Source organism: Emydura macquarii, unplaced genomic scaffold (genome assembly GCF_026122565.2).
Source record: "Emydura macquarii macquarii isolate MOO-44397 ecotype Brisbane River unplaced genomic scaffold, CSIRO-AGI_Emac_v2 contig_2699, whole genome shotgun sequence".
Taxonomy (NCBI): Eukaryota; Metazoa; Chordata; order Testudines; family Chelidae; genus Emydura; species Emydura macquarii.
The window spans coordinates 824,995-852,424 of NW_027132836.1; the positions used below are offsets into that span (position 1 = coordinate 824,995).

At 42.9% G+C, this 27,430-nt stretch overlaps 1 protein-coding gene across 1 annotated transcript in view; it reads left to right on the forward strand.

Moving 5' to 3' along the window:
- Positions 1–27,430, forward strand: part of TEX14 (testis expressed 14, intercellular bridge forming factor) — a 69,520-nt gene that overhangs the window by 20,715 nt on the left and 21,375 nt on the right. The window contains 14 exon segments of the mRNA XM_067565771.1: positions 4,258–4,436; positions 6,205–6,356; positions 6,948–7,138; positions 7,338–7,488; positions 8,702–9,690; positions 10,771–10,797; positions 10,799–10,878; positions 13,903–13,985; positions 16,036–16,308; positions 18,032–18,132; positions 20,114–20,233; positions 20,976–21,054; positions 21,950–22,040; positions 23,941–24,003. Coding sequence (XP_067421872.1) covers positions 4,258–4,436; positions 6,205–6,356; positions 6,948–7,138; positions 7,338–7,488; positions 8,702–9,690; positions 10,771–10,797; positions 10,799–10,878; positions 13,903–13,985; positions 16,036–16,308; positions 18,032–18,132; positions 20,114–20,233; positions 20,976–21,054; positions 21,950–22,040; positions 23,941–24,003 — 2,579 coding nt within the window.

The following is a 27,430-nucleotide window of genomic DNA, read 5'->3' on the forward strand; positions in this document are numbered from 1 at the left end:
ACTGGGAAGTAACCATCCCAAGTCTGCTTAATACAATTTCAGGGGTTCTGGTGCCATACCTAACAATATTAGTTCTTGCCTAAGACTGTTGACTGAGTTAGCTTTTTGTCTCTTGGTTTGCACATAGACTTAGTGAATTATACTGGGTAAATTCATTCAGATGTGATTGGAGAAATTCCAGTTGTAATGATCATTCCTTTTAGGTCATAGAGATGGGAAAATCAGTTTTGAATCCAACTTTTGAAAATATATTGCCAGCCTAAATGCGTAACTTGATGCATCTTAGGCAGTAAGGCTCTGACCTTACTGTGTGTGTGGTCCTTACTGTAATGTTTGCTATCTTAGCAAAATTATTTGAGTACCTTTCTTGGTGAGGCAAAAGAGTATGGGATTTTGGTATAGTGTACATTAACCATAATTCTAGGTTTTTTGTTTTGTTTTGTTTTTTTACCATCTTGTTTGTTTTAGGTCTTTTTAAACTTTCACTTGTTACATTTCACTGGTGCCATCTGCTGGAGATTTTGATTAAATACACTTATTTTTTTTTTCACTTAGTTAGCCACTGGTCTTGCATTTAGATGACTTTTCCCCCAGCCTCGCTCCGTGGAAATGATTATAATTTGCAAATGAGACGACTGGATCAAATTTTTCCCTAGAGCACAGATGCTCAGTTACTAATGACTTCACTGAGAGCTTCACAGCTCTCATACCTGGAAAAACACTGGAACAAATTATTAAGCAATCAGTTCATAAACACCTAGGGAGTAATAGGACCATTAGTAGTAGCCAGTATGGACCTATCAAGAACAAATCATGCCAAACCAACCTAACTTCCTTCTTTGACAGGGTTACTGGCCTAATAGATGATGGTGGTGTTGGGGAAGCAGTAGATGTTATATATCTTGACTTTTTAAGACTTTTGACACAGTTGTATGTGACATTCTCAGAAGCAAGCTAGGGAAATGTGGTCTAGATGAAATTACTATAAGTCGTGTGTGTAACTGTACTCAAAGAATAGTTATCGATGGTTCACTGTCAAACTGGGAGGAAATATCTAGTGGGGTCCCTCAGGGGTCAGTCCTGAGTCCTGTACTATTCAATATTTACATTAATGACTTGGATAATGTTGTGGAGAGTATGCTTATAATATTTGTGGATGACACCAAAGCTGGGTGAAGTTGCTAGCACTTTGGAGGACAGGCTTAGAATTCAAAATGACCTTGATAAATTGGAGAACTGGTCTGAAATCAACAAGATGAAATTCAATAAAGACAAGTGCAAAGTACTACACTTAGGAAGGAAAAATTAAATGCACATCTAAAAAATGGGGAATAACTGTCTATGCGGAAGTACCGTTGGAAAGGATCTGGGGTTATAGTGAATCACGAATAGAATATGAGTCAACAGTATGATGCAGTTGTGAAAAAGGCTAATATTCTGGGGTGTATTTACAGGAGTGTCACATGTAAGAAAGACACAGGAAGTAATTGTCTCATTCTACTAAGTACTGGTGAGGCCTCAAATGAAGTTCTGTGTTCAGTTCTGGGTGTCACTCTTTTTAAGCAAGATGTGGACAAACTAGATAGAGTCCCAAGGAAAGCAACACAAAATGATAAAAGGTTTAGAAAACCTAACCTATGAGGAAAGATTAAAATAACTGGACATGTTTAGTCTTTTTAAAGGAAGAGTCTGGGGATACTTAATAACAGTCTTCAAATATGTAAAGGGCTGTTATAAAGACGATTGTGGTCAGTTGTTCTTCATGTCCACTGAAGGTAGGTTTGGGATGCAGTCCAGACCAGTGAGGGACTGAGTCACTACCTGCCCTGTAACCATGAGTGCCTCAAATGCTTTGCTACTGTAACTCCCTGCCTGGGATATTCACATTCAGCAACAAGCATGCAGGTCACATCCTGAGTATCTATATATAACTGCAGCCCTGGTCCAGCAGCTGTGATCCCAGCAGGCTGCCAGCAGCACAGCCCAGACCTGAGGAAGAGCTCTTTGTAAGCTCCCAAGCTAGTCTCTCTCAGCAGCAGAAGTTGATCCTGTAAAAGATATTACCTCACCCACTTCGTCTCTCCAATATCCTGGGACCAGCATGACTGTAACAACACTGCATAGAAACACACCAGTCACATTCCCTGCTCTCTACCAGCCTTGGTTATTACTTGAAGGGTGACTCCAACACACTCCTATTCCCGAATTTTCCCAAAACCATGTACTCTGTAATATTCAGTCCTCTTCTGGTTAGTTCAGAGAAAAAGTTAGATCTGTTTGTTCCCCTAAACTTTCTAAAGACACACAAGCATATCACAGCTGATTAACTTATCTTGGATAAATATACTCTTCCATTTAAACACAGCACTGAGTTGGTTTATAGAAAAAATAAAACACATTTATTAACAACAGGCCATATGTTAAGTGATGCCAAGCAAAAGTTAGAGAGGGTTACAAGCAAATAGAGTGAAAACATGCATCTAAAAGTCTAAAACAAGCTAGCCAGGAACAGGTTTGTTCAAGATTTTTTTTCTCGCCTATATTCAGTTCCCAGAGATTTCAACTCCCCCTTGGTTGAAAGACCCATCTTTCTCAGCTGCAAGAACTCTGTTGCCTTTGTCTGTCTAGTGATGGATGCAAAAGATGGCTTCTGTCTTCCAATGTTCAGTGACTTTGTTTCAAGAGGCAGTATGACTCCATGTTGGTCTTCCTTTCCTATGAACTTCCCAACTCGCTGCTGATTTCTGTGTAAATGGGCCTTCCATTGTTTTTGCTCACACCTTGCTTAATTTAATTGGAGACTGGTAGAGCTGCCTTCTCTCCAAACTGTGAGGGAACCTATTTAGCCACAGACTTTAAAACATAATATCATCTAGTATCCATATTTCCTCATGTAATGTTAATGCATACGTTTCACAATGATATTAATCAGCAGTGTGTCATTAGCTTTCAGAAAGGGCCTCTCTCTATACACTTTTATAATACCGTAATATTGTATACAATCAGTTGATTCAACTGCTTATCACCTGATATTCAGACCCCCTGTCATTATAGACCGGTAAACCTTTGAAATGGATTCTTCTGAGAGTCAACCGTCAAAGTAAAGTTTATTCAAGGTGTGAGGAAGGTGACATGGAGTCTGGTGATGAAGGAAGCTCCATGCTTTTGCTTTCCCCACGAGTGTTTGCTGAAATGCAAATTATTCTGTTTTCCTGCTGACTGTTCCCTCTGCTTTCTTGATGGTCCTGTTTATTGCTTATATGTAAATTGAGTTAAACACACATGACCTTATTTAGGATAGACCTGTTTCACAACTCCCTTGACATGCCTGGTTTAAATACACTTAGTCATAAATCTAGCATATATCCATAACTCTTTATACCCACTGTGTACATACATCACACAAGAACATTAATGATCAGTGAGTTATTAGTTTTCAAATGATACCTGACAAGTTATATTTTGTACAAAGATTATTACAGTAGTATGCAGGGTGTGAATGTAAGGGTGCTTAGTGTCACAGTAGGATAAAAAGTAATGAACTTAATCTGCAGTAAGGGAGATTTAGATTTGATATTAGGAAAAACTTTCTAACTATAAGGATAGTTAAAGTCTGGAATAGGCTTCCAGGGAAGATTATGGAATTTCCATGATTGGAAATTTTTAAGAACAGGTTGGACAAACATCTGTCAGGGATGGTCGAGGTTTACTTGTCGTACATCAACTCAGGGGGTTGCACTAGCTGATCTCTTGAGGTTCCTTCCAGCCCTACATTTCTGTGATTCTGTATGTATCAAAGGGCAGATTAGAGCTGAGTTACAACAGTGAGTGAGAGGTTTTATCAGCTGTTTTACATACAGTTATTTATGCTGATTGTTTTTCCCCTCCCTTTCCCATGACTGATTGCTTACCAATTTTTCCTTAACAAAAGGGAGAAACATACAAAATATTATTACTGAAGTAGAGAAATAAAACACAAGGTTGAGAAATTCCAAATGCTATTTTCTGTTGCAATGTTAACTTAGGCATGTTGCACATATATATTATTTTCTATTCTTTTTTAATGTATTACCATTTGGCTTCACCTAGCTCATGTAATAATCTTCATGAGCAAGGGGATTGAGTTAACTTTGCAGTCAAAACCTTCACTTTTTGATTTCTCCACCTTTATTGTTATATTAACAATAGCTTTTGCATTACATTGATCTTCAGTTATCAGCAATGTGAATTCTTGACTCTTCTGGGTTTTTTTTGCAGCGTTCAGAATTTCCAGTATTGCATATGGAGACAATTGTGCATCTACTACTTCAGGTTAATGATGCTTTGAGGTTTTTGCACTCACGTGGATTTATCCACTGTTCACTCACCTCTTACGCTATACAGATTGTTTCTGCTGGTGAGGCAAAGTTAACCAACTTGGAGTACATGATAGAAAGGTAAAGAATTATCACATTGTTACTTGGAAAGGCAGATGGGTGAGGCCAAATTGAGGACTGAATTGTTTTGTCAGGGTGATCCTGCAGCTCTCCTGATAACTAGTGGATCTCTGTGCATGAACAAGGCCGCAGAGATCCATCCAAATCTTTCTTTGACTGCATTGTAGATTTGACTGTAGGTAGACGAGTTTCCACATTTCCATTGCTCAGATACATGGTCAGTGCTCACCCAAAGTCATAAGTTTCAGGTGATCTCAATTTTTATGGCTTCCTATAAATATCAGAAAATAGAGGTTAACAATGGAAACTGGTTCTCTGCTCCACTTTAGTGTAAAGACACTGCAAGAGAGATGGAGAACAAAAAATGGAACCTGCTTCTAGTGACCATGCAGAGGCAGAAATCCTATGAGACTCTCACACACACCTCAGGCTGTCTTTGAAAAAGCATCATATTTTAACTACTGTAGAAATACAGAGTTACTATTGACATTTATTAGCAGAGCCCTCTGTTGGTGAAAATGAAATATAGCGGCTTCTTGCCAAGTTTTATCACTCTTATTCTTTGTCTTCTACAAATGTTTACTTCCTATGTGATGGTACATTGTTAATTTGAATTTTTAAAAATTGGTTTTAGGTACTACATACTGTGTCTTCAGTTTTGTATTTTATCTCAGTTCCCTTTAAAAATTAAAAAAGTACACACGGGTTTTCCCACTTCCCAGGTGGTGATTATAGGTGTTTACTCAGAGGAGAAAATGGCTATAAACCAAAAAAACCTCCCAAATATACAAAGGAAATTAACTGAAAGAAATAGAGAAATTTATCCTCCACTCCTGTTAGCTTCTTTCAGTTATAAATAAGTCTTAGATCTTTCTTGTTTTCATGATGGATATAATGTTTTCTGACAGAAATATGATTTAAGTTGATTGTTTCTCTTGAATATACAATGCCTGTGGCATTGCTTTTAACCTAAAATATCTGACCATGGTCCCTTGAGCAATGTTAAATTAATGACATAGGAAATAGGCATCTGTAGAATCAGAAAAAAACTCTTTGTCCTAGATAATGATTTTTAAAGAGCACCCATTCCCAGTTCAAAATGAAGAAGAATGAGGTGTAACTATTGTGTGGAGAGTAGAGGGAAGTTAACTTCTAGTCATAGGGAAGTACTGGCATTACACTGCCAGATGGATATAAACAAGCTAGATGGCACAACTCACTAGTCTTTCACCTGTGCTATGAATGCTGACCAGAGTGAAAGACTTGGTTGTAAAAATATCCCATAATTTGGACATCTTTAACCTTTGATTTGTCTTTATTTGAGGATTAAGCTTTGAAAGAAGCTGTTATATCTCATTTTCACCAACAAAGGCCTCTTCTATAATGTGCCAATACAAGCTGTTTATTTCTATAACATATTATAAATGTTCTTTCAAAAAGCTGCTTTTGAACTGGTTTTGCTTTTTTGGTAAATTTTGTGCAGAGCATAGCTCATTTAAAATAAATGTATATCTGAAAATAAAGAAATTAATTTCTGCATCCCATAGTGTCAGAGCTTCCAGAGGAGTCATTGCAGTGCTAGGTTATTTTCAACTTAACATCTTGGACTGAATTCCTCAAACATTCAACTCAGTTGACATTGGTTGGTTTGTTTCCTAGTCTTAATAAGATTTATTGAATTCTTTTGTCTCTCACTACATTGGATAGGCCAGCTACTTGCCACGTGTTACAGTTTCCCAAAATTTTACTCCTGTTTCTCTCCTGGCAGCAAGGATGGAGGGGACCACAGCGATCTCACGCGTGTTCCTGTCCCAGCCCAGCTGTATAAGTGGTGTGCTCCTGAAGTGATCCTCGAAAAGGCAGCCACAGTCAAATCAGACATTTATAGCTTCTGTATGGTAATGCAGGAAGCCCTAACAGGTACAGTTAAAGAGGTTCAGATTTCTGTCACTGAGGGTATGTCTACACTGCAATTAGACACTCCCGACTGGCCTAGGCCAGCTGACTTGGACTCATGGTGCTTGGGCTGCGGTGCTGTTTAATTGCAGAGTAGACTTCCCTGTGAGGCGGAAGGTAACAAAATAAACCAGATAAAAGAGAATCCTTCTTTACATAGCACACAATTAACATGTGGAACTCACTGTCACAAGATATCATAGAGGCAAAGATTTTAGTAAAATTGTAAAAAGAATTAGACTTTTATATTGATAGTGTGAACATCCACACCTATAAAAGATGAGATTGAAAAAAAATTATTCTAGGGATAAACCAACTACTACTGAGAGGGCTTAGGAAAAAATTCCCTGTGGTCAGGTTATTCCATAATTGTCCACGAGGAGGTTTCTTGCAGCTTCCTCTGAAGCATCTGTCAGAGACCACTGTCAGAGACAGACAGGATACTGGACGAGACAGACTGCTGATCTGATATATAGTTACAGCTATGTCCCTGTGATTCTTTCCCTTCTTTCATTAGAGCCATGCTGTGATCCATATTTGTTATATGTCTTACAGAAACTCTTCCCTGGAATGGGCTTGAAGGCTCAGATATTAAAGAACTTGTAATTTCTGGGCAACATTTGGAAACTGATGTCAGACTTCCCAAACTATACTATGACGTTGTAAAGACAGGTCTAGCACCTAAACAGAAGGACCGCTCTATGAGTCTTCAAGATATTCGTTATATATTGAAGAATGACTTAAAGGTGACTCAGGATTATAGCTTTTATGTTTTTAAAATCATATTTGATTACTCAGAATTAATAGTTTCCTAGAGTTCAAGTTGTTTTCTTTAAGTCTGGGTCTGAGTTTTCTTTTGTTTATTTGGCAAATCGGTTTAAAATAAAAGTTGAAGACATAGGAATGACAAATAAATTGCCCTTCACAGTCTTCCTTATGTTACAGGACTTGATTGAGTCTCGAATGGGTCGCTTTGATGAAAGTTCAGCTGCACAAAGGCATGACGTGTTTCCAGATATAAATGTCTGTTTGGGGTCAGCATGTAATTACAAGAGGGAAACACTGGATGTGCAAGGAGAGGAGATAACAAAGACTCGTATGTTTCTATTCCTGGGAGGCATGCCAAGTGCCTTCACATTGGTGTTTTCTTTTATCCCACAGGATGGGGGGGGGGGGGGGGGGAACAATCCTGACAACTTGGTCATTAGCACTCAAAGAATTTTGTGCTGTCAGAAGCCATAGGCCAGTAGAAGACTTAGTAGAATGTGTCCTATCATTTGGAAGGTGTACCTCCACTGAGTTAGAGCCAAATCGTGGAACTAGCACAGCTGCTGATAGGGGTTTGGGGCAAGTCATATTTTCCCTTCTCTCCTTACTCCCCTCTAAAACAGGTTGCAGAAGGCTGCACTAGATCACTGCTGCTGCCACACTCCCTCTCTGCAGAAGAGAATTAGTTGTGGAGCCACTTAATTATGGACCCACCTTAGCTGTCAGAGCTCCATGGGCTGCAGGGAATATGGACCTGTATGCAATATCCCCACATATTACTGCCTGCTTCTTCAGTGGAACTACAAGGTCCAGCTACGGTTGATTGGGAATTTTCTGTCAGAACGATGACAGAAAATGCCATTTTTGTACAAAATTGAAGTGTTCCATCGGAACATTTCAGTTTTGCTGAAAAATTTTGATGTTTTCATTGGGAAAATTTAAATGATGTGTCTCTGCCTCCCTGTTTACTGCCTTTCCAGCAGCTGTGCTGGGGGTGGGTGGGGAAGAGCCAGGAAGCGGAAAACGAAGTTCACAAGAGCATTCCAGGTGGGCAGGAAGCTGAAAAAATCCCATTTCAGAAGAACACAAATGAAATTTTCTGGAAATCCCTTCCCATGAAAATGTCCTATCTTTAACTTTTCATTCTGATCTGAGAGGAAATTTATTTAAAAAATGCGAATTTTTTGGTGGGAGGTGATTTTTCAATTTCTGGTCAGCTCTGATCAAGGTTCTTTACATACGTAGAGGAAGGAAAATGGACATTAACTATTAAAATGTGACTCTTCTAGGTCAGTACTAAAGATTTTGTGATGCATTTTGAAAAGAATAAGACATAAACCTAGTGTTCTACCTCACAGTCACCATGAAACAGGGTCCACTTTTCAAGACAGTGTGTGATAATAATAGAAATGCTTATACACAGTCTCAAGTAGAGGGGTTGAATGCTGCTGCTCGAATTACAAAAAAGGATTTTAAATGTCTAAGCAATATATGTAATGGAGGTCTGAGGGAGTAGATTAATGTTAACATCTGATTTTCAGCTGGCAACTCGACTGCACCAAGGTGTTCAGTTTCTCCTGTTGAAAAAGAAACCGTCATAAAACGTGAGTGTATAACTAGTATTCAGCCAGTAACACAGGACCTGAGCCAAGATATAGCTTCTGAACTCCAGCGGACCTACAGTGCTAGCGATGTGGACGACAGCCTCTGTAGTTTTGAAATCAATGAAATCTATGCATGTTATCCAGAATTACATGAAGATGTTCTGGAAGAACTAGCTGGATTAGATCATGCTTTGGAAGATGAAATAAAACAGCAAAATGTAGACGAGGACAGGGCTGCCTCCCAGATCCTACTTCAGCCTCCTAAAATACAGTTAGTGGAGCAGCCAAATTCTAGTGAGGAAGGCAGCTCTTCAGAAATGGATACAGAGTACAGTATAGAGGAGGTAGAGAGACTGAGTGAGGCCTCCGAGTCATGCATGCTACGCCAGTTGGAAGCAGATGCCAAGGAAAGTGTGCGTAGTCCATCCAAAACTGAGCAGCACATCAGCAAATGTGTCCTTAATCTCAAGATTTCTCAGACGTTACTGCAACAGGCAACAGATTCCCTGTACAGAACAGAGTCGAAATTAGACAAATTAGAAATCATTCAAAACCAACAAAAGCTGCTTAAGCAAATCCAAGCAGAGCAGGTTTCTAAGCAGATGGCCATAGAGAGCTACTTAGATAAAATTGATGATATTCTCAAAAATATCAAGATTCCCTTTTCAGGAACTGATGCTTTTTTGTGGAAGGCAGTAGGCCCTCCATCCGGGAACTATATACCACCATCACTGCAAGTGCCTGGGGCGCAAAGTGCTTTGAAATTTGACCATTTCCAGGCTATCTCAAAAGCTGTGCAGAAACCGAGGGCAGCTCAGAGTGAGACGGTTGAGCACTATGGTGAAAGGTGTAAGAATAAAGATGATGACTGTCAGAGTGATTTCAGCTCGAAGAGTAGTGAGGCTCAAGTAGTGCCAAACTATCAGGTAAAGGGGAGATGAATGTGACTGGCCATATGGGTATTAATCATAACTATGTTGTATATCAGGAGTGTAGCAATGACAAGATTAACAGGTCTGGATGCTCTTTCAAGAAAAGACAATGGTTATTGATTTGAATGTTTGTGTACTGTGCATGTTGTGCACTGAATAGAAAATTATCAGCCTGCTCCTGAGTACAGTAATATCTGAAATTTTTTTTGTTTTATCAAAATAGTAGTTTTTCATACATATATTTCATCTTTATTTATGACAACATTCTGCTAACTTGCATCCCATGGAGTCTTGTAACTGATAGCATATGTAGGGAAATCATCTGGGTCATACATTTAAAAACTGGTCTCTAATTTTTGTGCTCACAATTTTTGCATGAACAAATTTTGAAGACTGATTTTGAAGATGACTGAAAATGCCTATGTGTAAAAGCGTAAGAAGGTCTTAGTTATATTTGCCTATACAGTTGTTTAGCTTTTTTGCTTATTTGAGTAGCCCCCTGGTGTGCATGATGCTTCACAGGCACAGCGATCAGACAAGGTCCCTGCTGCTTAGTTTAATTTAGACAATACAATGGCACAGTGGAGAAAACATCATGTCATAAGGTGGAGGGAGGCATATCAGGAGACAGAGCAAGCAGAGAGGGAGAGGTTATTATGGATTCTTGTTTGTGTCCTTGGGGTTACAGACATTTGAGATGTCATGTCATGGGGACTTCTAGGTTTTTGTGGATATTGAAAGAATGATTTAACATGTTTAGCATGAAAGTAGTAGATTGCTAGTCCAAAGAAATGGGTTTGAAGGAGGGATTTATGTACATTTCTGTAAATTGTATAGTACCAGTAATTCCCAGGAGGTACTTGTAGAATTGGGCCCTTAAGTATGTAAAGAACCTGCTAGGAGATTTAGAGTGTATTTTGTCCTAATCAAGGATCAGAACCTGCCACCGAAATGAAGAATGTATAAAGAGTGCAGGATCCAGTCCTTTGTATGCATTTAGAGAAAACTAAACTAGTAAGAAGCACATAGTGCCTGGCAAGCTCTGAGTCATGGTTTGGTGGGCTGATTTTTCAGCAATTGCATCCGTGTGTGGCTGTACGATGGAAAAAAAAATGTCAACTTGCAGCACCAAAGAGGAACTGTTTCAAGTTCTGGAGGAAGTGGAATCGGAGAAGAGATATGGTGAGTTCTGTCTGTTTTTTCAGTTCTAGTCACAAAGAAATAAATTCCTGCAGATTCCTCCTGCTAAAACAACTGTCAAAAGGAGACACATCCAAGATTAAAACTGGCATTGAGTTTTTCTCAGCAAGCAAAAAGCCATCCACCCAATTAGGGCTTTCCATGAAACAGACTCATTGTCAGCTATAGAGGTGACAAGATATCTACTATGAGAGCTTAATAACTTGTCAGAATCTGTCAGTGTAGAATACCTGTCCCTGTGGGATCTGTTCTCACCAGCAAAGAGGTGAAACAGGTAAGAATTGATGTGATAAATGATATCTAAGCACTTTAAAATGGTTTTAAAAGCTTTTAAATTACTTTTCTGTAACTTACACACAAATACCTGTTTGTATATATAACATGTATTTGGAAACAAAAATGTATTAAAAGGTGTGACCCGACCCGTGCCCAGGGTAGCCAACTGATAATGTCAAGGTCAGGGCAGGCTGCAAACGGAGAGCAGATTCTCCCAGCACTGGTGGGTGGCACTGAAGCCAGACTTCCCAACCAGCCACAAACTGCGCTTCTGAATCCCCACAGAAGCCAGTATACAAATACACACAGCCCCCTTTACTGCATTTCATTTTCTGGCTCCCAATTAGCCACTGGGTCTCGTAAAGAGACCAGTTATTTAAACTCTATGCGCTTTACTAAATAGGTTCCCCTGACCCCCAAGGAGTGAGCCACAGTACCAATTCAATATAAGTTTGGATCTTTACCTAAAATACCACACTGCCAGCCAATCCTTTAGTAACTAAACTAAAGGTTTATTGCAAAAAGAAAGAAATAAACCATAAGAGAAATGTTAAAGGATTAGAGCAATCAGATACATACAAATGACTAAAAGTCCACATATATCAGGTTTCTAGAATTATGGAGTTGCAGGCTTGTACAGTTCCTCTGGTATACATCCAGTACCTGGACGGATCTTAGTCCTTTGGTTCAGTTACAAAATGAATTGATCCAGAGGCATGTGTCTGTAGCTGAACAGGAACAAAGACAAAATGGATTCTGTGGCTTGCCCTTATATACCCTTTGGCCCTGGTCATGCTGTCTTGTGGAATGTTACAAGAACTAAAATGGAGTCCAGAGTCACCTGGGTCAATCTTGGTAACTCTTCAGGTATGCCTTTAGTTTCTTCCTGGGCCCCTTGTATCCGCAAGTGTCTTAATGGGCCATTAAGCAGGCTATTGTCCTGCCGCCATCCTATCTGGGATGTTGCCCAGGCAGCACAATTTGAAATACACATATCTCAAATATATCTATAACTTCCATTTCACATATCACACATGAACATAAGTATTATCATCAGACTTAGCACATTATAACCTTTCTAACAGTACCTGACATGGCATATCTCAGATGAATTATGATTTTGACACACTGATATTAACCAATATGACAAATTCTCTCCCCCCCATCTACCCAGCATGACAAAAGGAATAGTGCCAAGTGAGTTTTTCCTAAACTGTGAAACTGACTAAGGAGACTAGTCTAGTTTTGCTGTCACAGCTCAGTGAATTTTTTTTTAAAATTCCAAATAACATGTCTGGCAGCAACTAAGCAAGATATTTAAGGTTCCATTGTAATATTCTCAGGTGCTGTTAGCACCACAGGTAAAGGAATTTATTTTTAAAGTATTATTTCTTGGCCCCTTTAACGTACAATGAAATGAAATATATTTTTGGTGTATGTGCATATTTTTGTTTTTGTAGATAATAAGGGCCAAATCCTGGTCCCTGTGAATAGCTTGATCCAACGCTTAAAGGAAGACTTCTATTGACTTCCATGGGTGTTGGATCAATGCCTGTGTTGTGGGTGGTGGAAACAGAATCTTCCCCTTAAACCCAGTGGCACAGCAGAGAGCACCTGTGCAGCCCTTCAATGGCAGCTAGTGCAAACCTCAGCACTATACTCCATGATGTGCAGTTCCCCAGATCTGGTGAGGTACTGTACTTTGTTCTTCATATCATTTCTCTGCATATTTCTTTGCATATCTCCAAACAGACAACAAAGTAAATGATGAAATTGAGCCAATGGCAGTGCTGAGAATGGGAACAGAACTAGATGTGTTCTACCCCTAGAATGACTTTATAGGGTTAAACCAGCTAGGGAAAATGTTGCACTAACCTGTTAGTTTTTTTTGGAAAAATTTAATAAGAGAGTAAGTGAAGGTGACCCAATGGGTCAAAATCCTCTTGGTAAAGAAATAAATGACCAGAAGATAAATGGGAAAGATTTGTCATCGATTAAAAACAGATGACACAGTCATGTGAGTCAATGCACTTGAAAATGGAGACAGATTAATAGTTGGATAGTCAAGGAATTGATAATGGGATCATTGGTATCCAAAATGGAGATGTCAAGTGTCTTTAACTCTCCATTCATCAGTTGATTGACCTACAGAGTATAAATCTATATGACACTCGCTGATGAGGAAGGCATAATGCCAAGATTGGCTGGTCCTTTGAAGGTTCTCAGCATCTTGTGGGTTCAGGTTCTAAAGTATTAATGGTGTCATGCTGTTCCATAATGGACCTAACTCATCCGCCTGTAGTCTAAGCCATTGGGAAATCCGTGTGCTAGTTCTGTGGGGTTTTTAGAACCTTGTATGCTGTGAGACCTAGGCTATGTCAACACAACGGAGCCTATGTCAGCATGGCCCCTTAGTGTAGACACAGCCTACACCGGTACAGAAGGAGTTTTTCTGACAGTGTTAGGAGCATCACCTCCAGATGATGTTACTTATGTCGACAAAAGCACTCTTCTGTCAACATAGCTGCATCTACACTGGAGTTTTTGTTGGCATGGCTATGTCATTTTTTCACATCCCAACTGACATAGCTATGCAAATATAACTTTAAAGTGTAAACTTCGCATCTCAAAGCTCTCGGTGTTTTGCTAACTGGGGAACAGTTAAAATGATACATTTTTGTATTTATTAACAGAGATCTGTTTGGTGCATCTTATAACAATTCACTGTAGGTTTGTTCCAAAATCAGCGTCTGAAATTTACAGCACAAGGATAAGAAGTGAGGAGCGAAGGATGGTGCAGTCAGAATGGACGAGTGAGTAAAAGGCAGTGTTGATTAAACACTATAGAGTTAACTAACATTTCTGAAACACATCATTAGACCTTCTAATGGCCTTTTTCCCCTCATGAAAGATCTTTATTCTGCTGTTGGGGTTTCCAGAATCCTCACATATCTTCTTGTGATTAGATCTTTGTAAATTCAGATCTGCTCATCTGTCACCATCTAATTTGTCTCACCTGTATATTTTGAGCATGTCCATCATCAGTCTGATAGAGGACCAATGAGCACTGGAAGGGGCTCCCTGTCCGTTAGCCAGGGACAGAGGGAAGAAGGATTCTTGAACAACATGTGCTATTCTCCCGCTTCGAAGCTGAACATGCTGCCTGATAGGCCAAAATATCCAAATCTGGATGCCTACAGTTAACTAGGGGTTGCACACTTCATAGCTTGTGGAGCCTGAGCTTACTGCACACCCCTGGGGCTCCTTGCATCCCTTCATTTCTCCCCCCTCCCCCAAGTTCCCTGTGTGCCACACTCCCATCACCTGCTACAACAGGGATTCCCTGAAACTCCCCCCAGTCTCCCTCCAACCAGGGGTACTGTGTGCCCCATTCCTCCTCCTCCTATACCAGGGTCTCTCCTCTCTTCCCACCCCCTAATAATTCTTTTTTTTGTGTTGGAGAGAAATCATTCAGTGTGTCAATATACTGAACCCAACTGGGAGGATAGGCAGAGAGGAGATAGGAGTATTGTTATGCTGGAAGGTGTTAATAGGTGCCAGCAAGCAGTTGTTTGATCTATTGACAATTGCAGAGGTGCTTGAGTTTGTGGCTGTGCTAAAGAACTAGCCATGACTTCATGTGTCCCCCATTTTCTACCTTTCAGTTTTCTAATCCCCCTCCCACCGTTAAGAGCTGTTTGACCATTGATACTGAACATTCCCTGAAATTTTGGAATTGATCAGATGTGGTGTTAAAAATGATCATTTTACAGCAAGACAGACCAAGAATGCTGTTGAGTGTAAAGTTTTTGCAAACTTGACCAAACACCCAAGTGCATGTTGAGACACTTAAATAAGGGCAACCTGATTTTCACAGGTGCTGAGTATCTGCAGCTCCCATCTACTTCATTGGGAGTTTTGGGTAAAAATAGAGTAGGGTACTCGAAATAGATCCAGGGCTTAAATTCTCACAGAGTATTTCCTTGGGCTTGGGGCTCCAGCCCCGTTGGATGTGCTGTGATTGGGGGTTCCAGTTCCGAGGGCGTGTCGGGGCTCGGGGCTTCTGCCCTGTGAATTTGAAAATATTTACTGGAGCTCTGCTCCAGACAGCTCTGCTGAATTTAAGCCCTGGAAGAGCCCATAGTCCAGGCAGCTAATTGTCAGGCCACTGATGATGTCCTCATTTTTTTTTTCTTCTGTGGGTTTACAAAAAAGATATTGTGTATGCAACAGGGGCATCTTCAATGTTGGGCATCATTCATCTTCAGCCCTGTCTGGCCACTCTTGTGAAAACACTGAGCATTTTGAATGGAAATCCTGTGTTCCCAGTACATCCAGCATGTGTGAGTTCAGCATAACCACATTAAGATGGTGTGAAATAGTATACAGGAAATGTTAGCCCACAGTTCTTGAAGGAGTAACAAAACAGCCTGGAATGAATCCAGAGAAGTATGTGAATGGGATTTCTCCCCTGTGAGTCATTGCAATAGCTACTAGATGGCAGTAGAACATGAGTAGTAGAAAGTTCCTATTACCAGAGCTCGACCCATTCAAACATTCCTTGGTGAATGTGAATGTGTATGTGTTGAGGCTTCCCCATCAGTGTCTGCAGGATATAAGCTTTTATTAAAAAAGAAATGTGTTTCTAGCCTATATGATTGTGAAGTAAACCTTTTGGCCATGACTGGGGCAGTTTGCAGTCACCCTGAAGCAACACAGGGGAAGTACTGAACTTCCAAATCCCGGCTCCCACTCAGAGCACCTGGGTTGAGCGCAGGTGGGTTTTGCAGGAGGGTCCTGTGAGACCCTAGTGTGTGACCAGTATTCCGAGAAGATAACTTTAAGTATATACTTTTTGCCTAGCTGAAGTGAAACAAATGGCTAAAAGAGTGGCGTCTGGGCAGCTGGGACTTATTCCTCCATATCCGCCAAGTGAATGCACCTCAGAGAGCGAGACAGAAAGCATGAAGGAAGCCTTTCTGCATGTCACCTTCAGGGGGCAGGAATGTGCTGGCTGGCAGAGAAAGGATGACAGGTGGCATATAGGCGATGGCACTGAAACCCAGGATCTGGGCAGGAAGGAGATAATTGAGTCAGATGAGAGTGACTTGGAGTCTATATTCAAAAGTTTTGCAGGTAATGCTGTTGGAATCCATCTTTCTGCCTTTCCAGTCAGATTGTTATTTGGAGTGATCATTGGCCACTGTAGTTTCCAAAGTTGTCCCCTAAAGAAGGTCAGTGAAGAGCATTGACTATGCCCAGAACTGAGCTGTATGCACTTAAGGGGTGGATGGGGGTCCCCGCCCGGGAGTACTGAGCCTCCTCAGTTTCCATTGGCTTTGGTGGGAATTGAGGAACTAAGCTTTGTCATGTTAGAGCCCATAGAGAGGGTTAATATTCCCTCAGTTTCAATATTTGCATATCTCTATACCGGTCTATTGGACAGTCCTATGGTAGCAGACAAGACAGATGGTTAACCTGATTCCTGTAAAAAAGTCACATGACCCTCATTCTCTCCCTGAGCTGTGGTCTCCTCTGAGTTATGGGGTAATGTGAGATAAGCCAGTAGATGCATTGCCACGTTACAGCCAAGATAGATTAATGTGGCTTCATCAGATTCTCCAAATATGGATTTCCCCTGCCTGTGTATCCTATCTGAATTGGCCACCACAGATCTTCAAAGGGCTTGTGGCTTGGTCCACAGGCACCGCTAATAGAGACTCTCTATTTTAAAATTTGTAGCAATCAAGCCTATATCTGCACTTCCTAAGTAGCTACTGCTTATTAGTCTCAGCTGGTGTGGAGACATTAAGTAATTGGATGGTCACACACAGACACACACACACACAGAAAGGAAGGCAAGGCCATGGGCCTCTGCTTAGGTCACAAAGGAAGTTTTAGCAATCAATATTTAATTGACTGTGGAACCCCCCCTTGGAGCTCTGTCTCTGAGATCTCATGAAATCAGGCTGATGGCTTGCAAAAGAGGAATCCAGCTGCTGTATATCTCATTGTAAACTAACGTTCCTCACACCCACCCACACTGGGAAATGACCAAGGAGTCACTTCTCGGCAAAGACACACACAGAACCGTAAATGAAAATGACTGTGTTTTGTCAGTGAAATAATCACACCCAGATGAAACCAATGACCTGATCCCATATAGGGCAAGCCCCACACAATGACAAATGGCACTAGCAGTAGGACAGAGTCCTAACAATGACTGTCCTATGGCTTGTATTTTATATGCATGGAGCTTGAAGCTATGTCTACACTACAACAGCACGGCTGCACCGATGCAGCTGTGCCACTGTAGCACTTCTGGTGAAGATGCTCTAAGCTGGCAGGAAAGAGCTCTCTGTTGGCTTAATAACTTGACAAGCTCTCCCGCTGACATAAGCCTGTCCATACCAGCGTTTAGGTCGTTAGAACTTAGGCTGCTCAAGGGTGTGGATTATTCAAGCCCCTGAGTGACATAAGTTATACCGAAATAATTTGTAATGTAGACATAGCCTGAGATTTGTTCTTTATAGAGAGAGTTTTACTGCATGGTGCTTGCTTAGATCCTAATTATGTGGCTAATTCAGATTTTCAAAAATTGTTCATAATTGACATGCACATAGATGCTATTTTGAAGAAGAACGTTTTCAGGACAATCCTCAGTAAAGATTCACGTGCCTGGTTTTATGAATTGAGTGTTTAATTGTCATTATCTTTCCATTCCCCAAGAGATCATGTAGCTTTACTGCCATTCATAGATTTATTCATATTTATATTCTATCAGTTGCACAAACCATTCAAGCCACATTATCCTTTGAATAATAATTGTGTTCCATTCTGACATGCTTCAATTTGTTAGGCAGAAGTTGGCAGTCTGTAGCAAAAGATGAGCAAGCAGAGTGCAGAGTAACTGTTCCTAAGAATTCAATCACACCGACAAAAGATGAGAATCCCTACTGTGTACGTACAGTAATCCAATAAATCTAATTATTATTAGTAATCTATGAGATCAGTTTTGTGACAGATAGTTGTGTACATGTTCTGTATATACTGCACACTGGAAAAATGAAGGAAACCAGATATTGCTGATCTTTTAACTCTGAGTTGCCTAGGAGCCCTCCATTTGTTGTTTGGGTCTGTAAACCCACCTAGGCAATGTGAGCAGCGGGAGGGTAGGCTGAAGTATATATCAATCAAGTGAAATATCTAGGATTGGGAATCTAAAGAAACTGGAAGCAGGAGAACAAAAGTTATGAATCTGAAATTGATTCATGCTTTTAAAAGCAATTTTCACAGAGTGGTGGCAAAGCCACATGTATGCCTGCAGTTTAGAAAAACTAGGCAGGAATGCACCTGAAAACACCAAAAATTGTTTTTGCATGTAAAGAACATAGAGTGATGAGATTTTTTTCTCTCTCAAGTTTGCAATATGTATGATTTTTGTATGGCTCAAATAATGTGCGAGGCACATTTTATATTGCAGGAATATGATTTGTTTAATATTGTGAAACACCAGGAGCTGCTTTTTATAAAATAAAAATAGTATCTGCTGTGTAGACAATTCTTACAATATGAATACCCCAAGGATCAGATTTTCAAATGTCTTTAGGCACCCAAAAACGCAGATAGATACTTAGTAGTATTATCAGGTAAGGACTAACTCCCATTGAAATCAATGAGAGTTAGATGACTAACATGCTTAGTCACTTCAGATGCCTAAATACCTTTGAAAATTTAGCCACTATTGCTTAAATTGCCCAGATAATAAGACTCCTCCCCTAAACCCACAAGACTCTCCCACCAATCCACCTCCTCCCCAAAGGCTTGGGAAGAGATGGGCCTTGCAGCACATCTGCCAGGCCAACAGATCTGTTTTACAACATGTCTGGGAGGTTTAGTGGCAGTTTAATGCAGAAAGTGAATAAAAACTCGAGGGGAAATGTAGGTATTGTCAACAGAATGTAATCATCCAAGTTGGACTATTGCCAGGGTTGACACTTATTCAAACAAAAAATGCCATTGGATATTTTAATGACTATAAGAGGCCTGAACAATAGTCCCTCTGGCAGCATAACACTCTCTGACACCGTTTCAGGCGTTGGGACTGATTCAGAGAGAAGAATACAACATGCTGAATTGACAGTTCCACTTCTCACGGTACTAGGGCCATGTCTGCACTACAGAATTATGTTGACCTAACTTATGTTGGCATACAGCCACTGCACTTATAAAATCGCTTGTGTGTGTGCATACTTGACTTCTTGTGTTGGCGGTGCGTGTCCTCACCAGGAGCGCTTGTCTCGATTGTGTTGTCAGTGTGGAGCATTGTGGGACAGCTCTTGAAAGCCAGTTACAGTCAACGTAAGCAAAGCAATCTCTACATGGATGCTGTGTTGACCTAATCAAATCGACCATGACTCTAAGCCTCTCAGGGAGGCGGTGTTACTAAATTTGGGTAGAGAGGCACTTACATCGGCGGGAGCCAAATTTAAGTGAAGACTCTTCCACAGCTAGGTTGACGTCAGATAGTTTAGGTTGACCTAACCCTGTAGTGAAGACCAGCCTTAATGTCCTGGTGGGAGGTCTCTCGGAGTACTCCTTTAGCATAGCTCCAGCTTTGCTTGCCTGGGGATCTGATGGGAACCACTGCACAAGGTGGTACACCAGGTGCAGGCACAGTGGTCCCATAATAACTGAAGGGATAATGCCAGAGAAATAATATAAACCTAGTAGCTATCCTAAAGGCGGAATTATTGAAAATGTAAGAAGAATAAATGTTATACACCTGAGTGAAGGAAACTCATTGGTTTCAGTCTGAAATGACAATAAAATAACTAACATGTTATTGTTTAACATTATACAGTGTTGCTGTATATTTTACAATATTGACATAGCTGTGAAGGCATCTTAACTTCATAATGTTTTATAACATCTTTCACAGGAGCATTCAAGGGAATTAGCTCGTTCCCCCAGTTCCTCTCCTGACATATCAGATGAATTTTTCACTCCTGATCCAGATTATTTTTTCTCTCCAGCTACTCAAGAAAACTCAGAACTAGAGGTAAAAGCAATGTGTACACAGGAGTAAAATATATCTCAAGCTTTAGGGCAAATAAAAACACTTGTGGTTTTGTTTATGTTGGTGTGGAAAAGAGTTATCTTTATTGTAACATCTTTATTGGCAAGCACTCCTGGCTTATTTTTTACAGGGAAATTAAGGCTTTTGTGTTACCTTAAAATTAAAAATTCTGCTGTTAGGCTAAGAAATTTTTTTTGGCCACTCTTACACTGAGGCCTGGTCTACCCTGCCGGCTGGGAGTTACACAAGCTATGCAGAGTAGCTTGCGTAACTCCTGTCGACTTTGTAACTTCTGTTTAGTGCGCTGTCGCCACTGTCCTGCACCAATGGGAAATGCATACCCGTCAACGCAATGGTACGCTTTTTGAGGAGATGGTTTTATTAAATTGATTTCTGGATTGATTGACTGTGTCTTCACTGCTGCTCAATCGAAACGGAAAAATCAATGTGACGGCGGCGAATCAGTGTAGACATAACCTAAGTCTCCCCCTCCCCCGTTGCATGTTTTGGAGACAATTTTTATTCATTTCCTAGAGAAGATGAAACTATTTGTGAAGGATGTCAGACACAATGCATGCTGTTCATTATTGCTCCTAACAATAAGAAGCTCCTGAAAGATTTGCTTCTCTCTACACTGATTAGGGTGTACACAGCACAGGGACAAGGGTTCTCCTTTTGCAGCTAGCCTGTGAGAAATTTAATTTGATGCATTCTTTCTCTTCAGACCTCAAGTTCTGAAGATGAGTTAGAAATAAATCAAGAAGACTGTGTACAGAAACCGATCTCTACTGATGCAGGGTCAGGTAATGCTTAGCTTAGACATTCTGATTACCTTCCTCAGACCTAAAGAAGAGCTCTTTGAAGCTCAAAAAGCTTGTCTCTTTCACCAACAGAAGTTGGTCCAATAGAATATACTACTTCACCTGCCTTGTCTCTCATATCCTGGGACCAACACACCTACAACAACACTATTAAAGACATGTTTGTTATTTGTGTTTCCTCCTTGCAATGGATACTCACCTGTCCTTACTTTTGTGGTCAGGACTGCCAGATCTTGACAGGCCTAATATTTAGTCAGCAACTTTCCCAGTAGAAAGCTGAAACTACACTCATTTAGGGCCTGCTTGCCCTTCATTTGCAGAGAGTTTAATGGGAATTGAGGGTGCGTGATATTTTATAGGATCAGACCCATACACAGCAATCAGTGAATTATGACGTTTTGATCACACACTTGTAGCACTGCAAGCAGAAATCTGTTGTGACCAATTCCTTTTGTACCTACTGCTGAATTAGCAGCTTTGCGTAATGTAAGAGAGATGGAAAATCAAATTAGAGTTTTTATATCTGCGCTAATATTCTGATTGCCAGACTTTCCGTGGGTGTGAGAACTGTTAGACCTGAAATAATATATCTGGAATGCAAAGAACAGCATTGTATGTCTATTCTTTTGTCAGTCCTTATTCAATGAGGATTTGTCCATTTTTCAATATCCCCAATCCCCATTGGCAAGATGACTGGCAGCTGGGATATGTTTATGAAAATGCATCTTTAAAAATGCATTTGTCTCTTAGAACAACCAACACAGAGGTCACAAGAACTGAAAATATAATAAAGTTGTAATTTCCTGTTCAATAAGTTTGTGTCACTTTTTTTATTTGCAAAACCCAATAACAGGGAACATTTGCTATCTGTATTCAGGAGAGAAAACAATTCTCTGCAACTCAAGAGAAAAAAGCCTTGGCAGTAACGAAGTGAGAGTGAATCAACTGAACCATACTCCTGTGGCCAGGTATAAAGACTTATTATTTTCAGTGCCACTTCAAAGAAAAATCAGGTTATAGAGAACATGCTTTCTTTATTAATCTTGCTAAAATACCTAATGCTCAAATAAGCTGCCAATGGTGTTTTCTTAAATAGTGATCTATGTATTTTCTAGCCAGGAAATATTAGAAGGGCTTTCACAAGCCTGATGGATGAGGTTTTACCTTTTGTGTTACTATTCCTGGCTTTGCTTAATGAATGAGTTAAGATTAAAATAGGAAAAATAATTCTATGTATGTTAGATGCAGTATATACAGTATACTGAAGTACCACCATCTTAAACAGACCAAAGCCAGGTAATTAAGATCAAGAGCTCTTGTCGTGAGTTGTGCCTTAGCATTGCAGCTTAGGTGGCATCGTTCAGTATTGTCTATATTGTGGTCATGCTAGATGCTGTACAAACCTGAAAAGAGATGGTTCCTGATCCAAACAGCTCACAGTCTAAAATGACAAAAAAGAAATAGAAGGAGGTGTGTTTGCTGGGGGAAGGATGTAATAGACAGGGTTTTGTTGGTTCATATTCTTTTGTTTGGCTTAATACATTTGAAATGTGAAACTCCCACATGGTAAATTACAAACAGGCACAGCCAGAGCTTGGCTTTTAATTGAAACCGTACTGCTGTGTTTTTATTTACATTTCAAATAATATTGCAGTGGCTCCCAAGGCTGTGCTGCCTGAGGGCCTGCTGTTGGACTTTTCTTACTGAACTTGCCATGAACAAGGCAGACCCTTCTCACTGAAGGCAATTTTTTGCTTTAGTCTACCTCCTGGATGGAGCTGGGTGGGGATGGGGAGTGGGCAGGTAAGGTGGGGTAGAGACTTGCTCCACCTGAGTTTGTATTGTATTTTGCACCAGTTTGCTCTTTCCTAAGTAATTGGCTGCACAGGTTCCCTGCATAGTGGAGAGCATGCCTAGTACAGGACACTCTGGTCAAAAGGATTGTGCCATAATAAACCCCATAAAATCCACAAAACTATGCAAAATAAGGGAGAGTTAGTGTGTATGTATGTGGGGCTCAGGGAGGTAAGGCCATATGCATAATCCCATCTGTATGCACCATTTCTTACTACTGGGCTGTTACTTGCAGTGATTCATGCTGAAGAGGGGCCTTATTCAAGTATGTCTCAAGAAGCTTTCTGTCCCCTTCTGCACCTTCATGGAGGAATGGGGCATTGCTAGAGGATGTAACAGCCAATGGCAGCAAAGCTTCTGTGGGAGGGGAGGTCAAATGTGTGGTGCAGAGGGGCACAGAGAACACAGGGATGGTTTCTCTGCCCCCACCGTTGAGGTCCACATCTCCTCCCCTTGAAGTAGACTTGTCTCTGACCCTTGTCTGCACTTAATATCTCAGTGTTTGGAGATATTTATTTATGACATGTTTAACTGTCAAGTGGGGTGTTTACATTTCCGTTATTCTCATTTTGTATTACAATAATACATAGGGACATCAGCCACATCAGGGCGCCACTACACTAAAAATTGTACATACACTTAACAAGAAAGAGTCCCAAAGAGCGTAGACTATAGAAAAGTCAGACAAAAGGTGGGGAAAAGGAAGTAATGAAATGTCTTAAACATGTTTTGCTTTAATTTTCAAATAGTTTTGTTTAAAACCACTAGCATTTAGCACACATATATGGATTGAGTAAGATATAATACAGATTCACATCCACTGTGTATATCATCTTTTCTCCCATGCTTCAAAACTTTTAAAATGTTCTGATTTTTTTATAAGCTTCACGCTAGCGCCAGAAAGTTTGTCTTTTAAGTTTCTTCAGTTTCCTTTATGCTCTTTTAAACAGTTTATTTTCATAGTTTTCTAAGAAAATAGATGAATATAAGCTCTTAATTTTTTTCTCTTTCCAGTGCTGAAGCATCACAAGAAATTATACCTAAGGAGATTCCAAAAGAGTTCAAAGAGAAAAATATGTAAGGACACACACTGTTTCATAGTGAAACTGCAGCAAATCAGTCATTCTCTCTTCGAGAGTTGCTCATATGCATTCCATGTAGGTGAGTGCGCGCCCTGTGCACGAGCCTGCGGAAAACTTTTCTGCCCTAGCAACCCAGCGGTCGGTCTCGGCGCCCCCTGGAGTGGCGCGCGTATAGCGCGGTATATAGGGCGCCACCGACCGCGCGGGTCCCCAGTTCCTTCTTTCCGCCCGTGACGGTCAGTGGAACGTCTGCCCCTTGCCTTTATCAGCAAGTAGCAACCTACTTTAGTATTGTATATAACTTCTTTATTGTTTTTATAGTATATAGTTAGTGTAGTATAAGATAGTGTATATAGTTAGCCCCTAAGGGGCTCCCTTAGGAGCCATGCCTGGCTCCACCGGGTTTAAACCTTGTGCGGCTTGCGGTAAGGTGTTCTCCGTCAGCGACCCCCATGACCGCTGCCTTCGGTGCCTCGGAGAACAACACCACAAGGACAAGTGCCGCATATGTAAGGCTTTCAAGCCGCGGACTCAAAAGGACAGAGACGCTCGCCTCCGGGCGATCTTGATGGAGACGGCACTTCGTCCCGACTCCGAGCCGTCCAGATCACCCACGGCACCGAGCGTCTCATCGATCCGGAGCGCACCACCGGTACCGACACCAACACCATCAGTACCGTCTAAACCGGTACCGAAGAAAAAGAAACGGCCAGCGGCCGCACCTATGGACTCCTCCCTGCGACCGGTACAGCAGGGAGTGATACAGGAGATGCCCCAGCCACATGCCGTTGAATCTGTCCCGGCACCGGCATCTCCTCGTAGAGAGCCTCCCCTGACCCCGAGGGGTGGGGGAGCGCCTCTACAAGGGCCGTCGACGCCGGAGGCGTTCACAGCGGCACGAGCCCTCATGGCCCTGCCCACGCCTCCGTCCCCCCCTCGGCCGAGGGCATCGGGGATAGCGTCTCGGGGTAAGCCCGTGCTGGGCTACTCCGGTGGGAGGTCGAGACGGGACTCGGTGTCTCCCCCCAGACGGTCGGGGAGAGGGAGAGCAACATCCTCCCCCCCCAGCTCCGACCGCGAGTCGTTGAGCTCTTCCAAAGAACGGCACCGTAGCTGTTCGGGAAGTTCCCGGGAAAGCTCCGTAACCGAGGTGGGACCTTCGGAGCCCCGGCGCCGCTCAACAAGGCGGGATAAGTCCCGGACGTCGGAGCCACGGCACCGCTCCTGCTCGTCTTCGGGCTCTCGGCACCGCTCTTCACCATCCCCGGTGCCGAGACGTGCGGCTGAGCGTTCCCGGTCATCGGAACACAGTCCGGTGCGGATCCCGGCGCCCCAGCCACGGCACCGGTCTCGATCCCCGGCATTACGTCCAGAGAGGCAGCGGGACACACCACGCCGGGCTCGCTCGCCCACCCGCACTCCAAGCCCATCCCGCCATTCCTCACACGACGCCCCGGCTTCAAGGGCACCGAGGACTCAAGAACGGTACCGGCGCTCTGCTAGCCCGGTGCGTTCGAAGGCGTCAGGGCAGACATCTCGCCCCTACCACACCTCCCGATCCCCGGTACCGACAGATACCATGCGGTACCGGACCAGATCGAGGTCGCCAGCTCCCTCCCCGGCGCGGCGTGCGGCACCGAGACAGGACGCGGAGCATCAGAGGCATTCTGGGAGCTCGGTACCGCGGGGGAGCCGGTACCATCAAACCGCACGGGGCCGCTCTCGTAGCCCGGCGTACAGCCATCGGCACCGGGAACGCTCTAAATCTCGTTCCCGCACCCCTAAGCGACCCTCGGTACCGGACGCCTCGGCACCGGACGCCTCTACGGTACCGCACCTTTCCACCGGGGAGCGGCGCTCAAGAAGCCCTAAGGCCCACGCCAAGCGCCGTTATAAATCGCGGAGGTACTCCTCCTCGTCCAGCTCGTCTCCTCGACGCAGCAGGCGCCACCACCGCTCGTCTAGATCCCGCAGCCCATCTCCGAGTAAAGGGCATCGCAAGAGGAGTTGCAGATCTCCCAGCCCGGCTCATCCATCTGCGCCTACGTACCCGGCACCGGGCCCGGTACCGGCGTGGGGGCAAGGCCCTTGGCAGTGGCCTTATTGGGGACCCTGGCCCCCTCAGACAATCCAGGGCACAGGGTCACTCCCCTCCTCCTCCAAACCTCAGCCACCCCCCCCACCACAGGGTGGACAGCAGGAGGAGCGCCCCCAAGAGGGGGATCATTCGTCGGACTACGAGTCTGATCCTCTGGAAGGCCCTCTACAGGCCCATTGTTACAGTCCTCCTCCTCCTCCCCACCCGATACAACATCTAGGGACCAGAGGACCCCTTTGCCTGATTTTAAGGCTCATCAGGAGCTCCTTAAGCGGCTAGCGGACAACCTTAAGATAGATCTCAGGGAGCTCTCGGAGGAGGAGGACCCCATATTTGGTATTCCAGCCTCTGCGGGCCCCTCTAGGGTGGCACTCCCAGTTCATGACCAGGTACTCAAACGGGTGAAACCCATATGGGAGACCCCTGCCTCGGTAGCTCCAACCTCTAAGACCGCGGAGCGTAAATACTATGTGCCGCAGCAGGGGTTTGAGTACTTGTACAACCACCCAGCCCCCGGTACCTTAGTGGTGGACGCTGTCAATCAGAGGGAGCGCCAAGGTGCCCAGGCCAATACTCCCAAAAATAAAGACTATAAGAAGCTAGACCTTTTTGGGAGAAAGGTATACTCCACCGCGGCCCTTCAGCTCCGCATAGCAAACCACCAAGCTCTCTTGGGGCGCTATAATTTGAATCTCTGGGCCTCACTCCAGAGATTTACGTCGGCCCTTCCTCCAGATCTAGCACAGGACTTCACCACCGTCCTCCAGGAAGGGTCAACTGTAGGGGGAGCTACTATCCAGTCGGCCAGTGACGCGACCGACGCGGCGGGTAGGGCCATGGCGTCCGGCATTGTGATGCGCCGGTCGTCCTGGCTACAATCATCTGGCCTCTCCACTGAGGCGCAACAGGCCATTCAAGATCTGCCCTTTGACGGCACAGGCCTGTTCTCCGCCAAGACAGATGATAAGCTGCACGCCCTAAAAGATTCTCGCGCCACTCTGCGATCCTTGGGGCTTTACGTACCGCAGACAGCGAGGCACCAGGGCAGACAGCAGCCCCAGAGACAACAACAGCAGCAGCCCGCTCCTAGGCTACCCCCCCGCCAGACCCAGCCCAGAAGAACAGGGGACCGTTTCCGGCAGAACAACCACCGGAACCGCTCCGGGCCTGCCAAGGGCCCCCAATCCGGGCCGCGCAAGAATGGCAAGCGCCCTTTTTGATGGGACGCTCGGGAGCGGCACCTCTGCCATTCTAACGACCCCGAGGGTCGACCAGGATCTCACCCTACCCTTCAAACACAGACTTCGCCCCTTCCTCCGAGAGT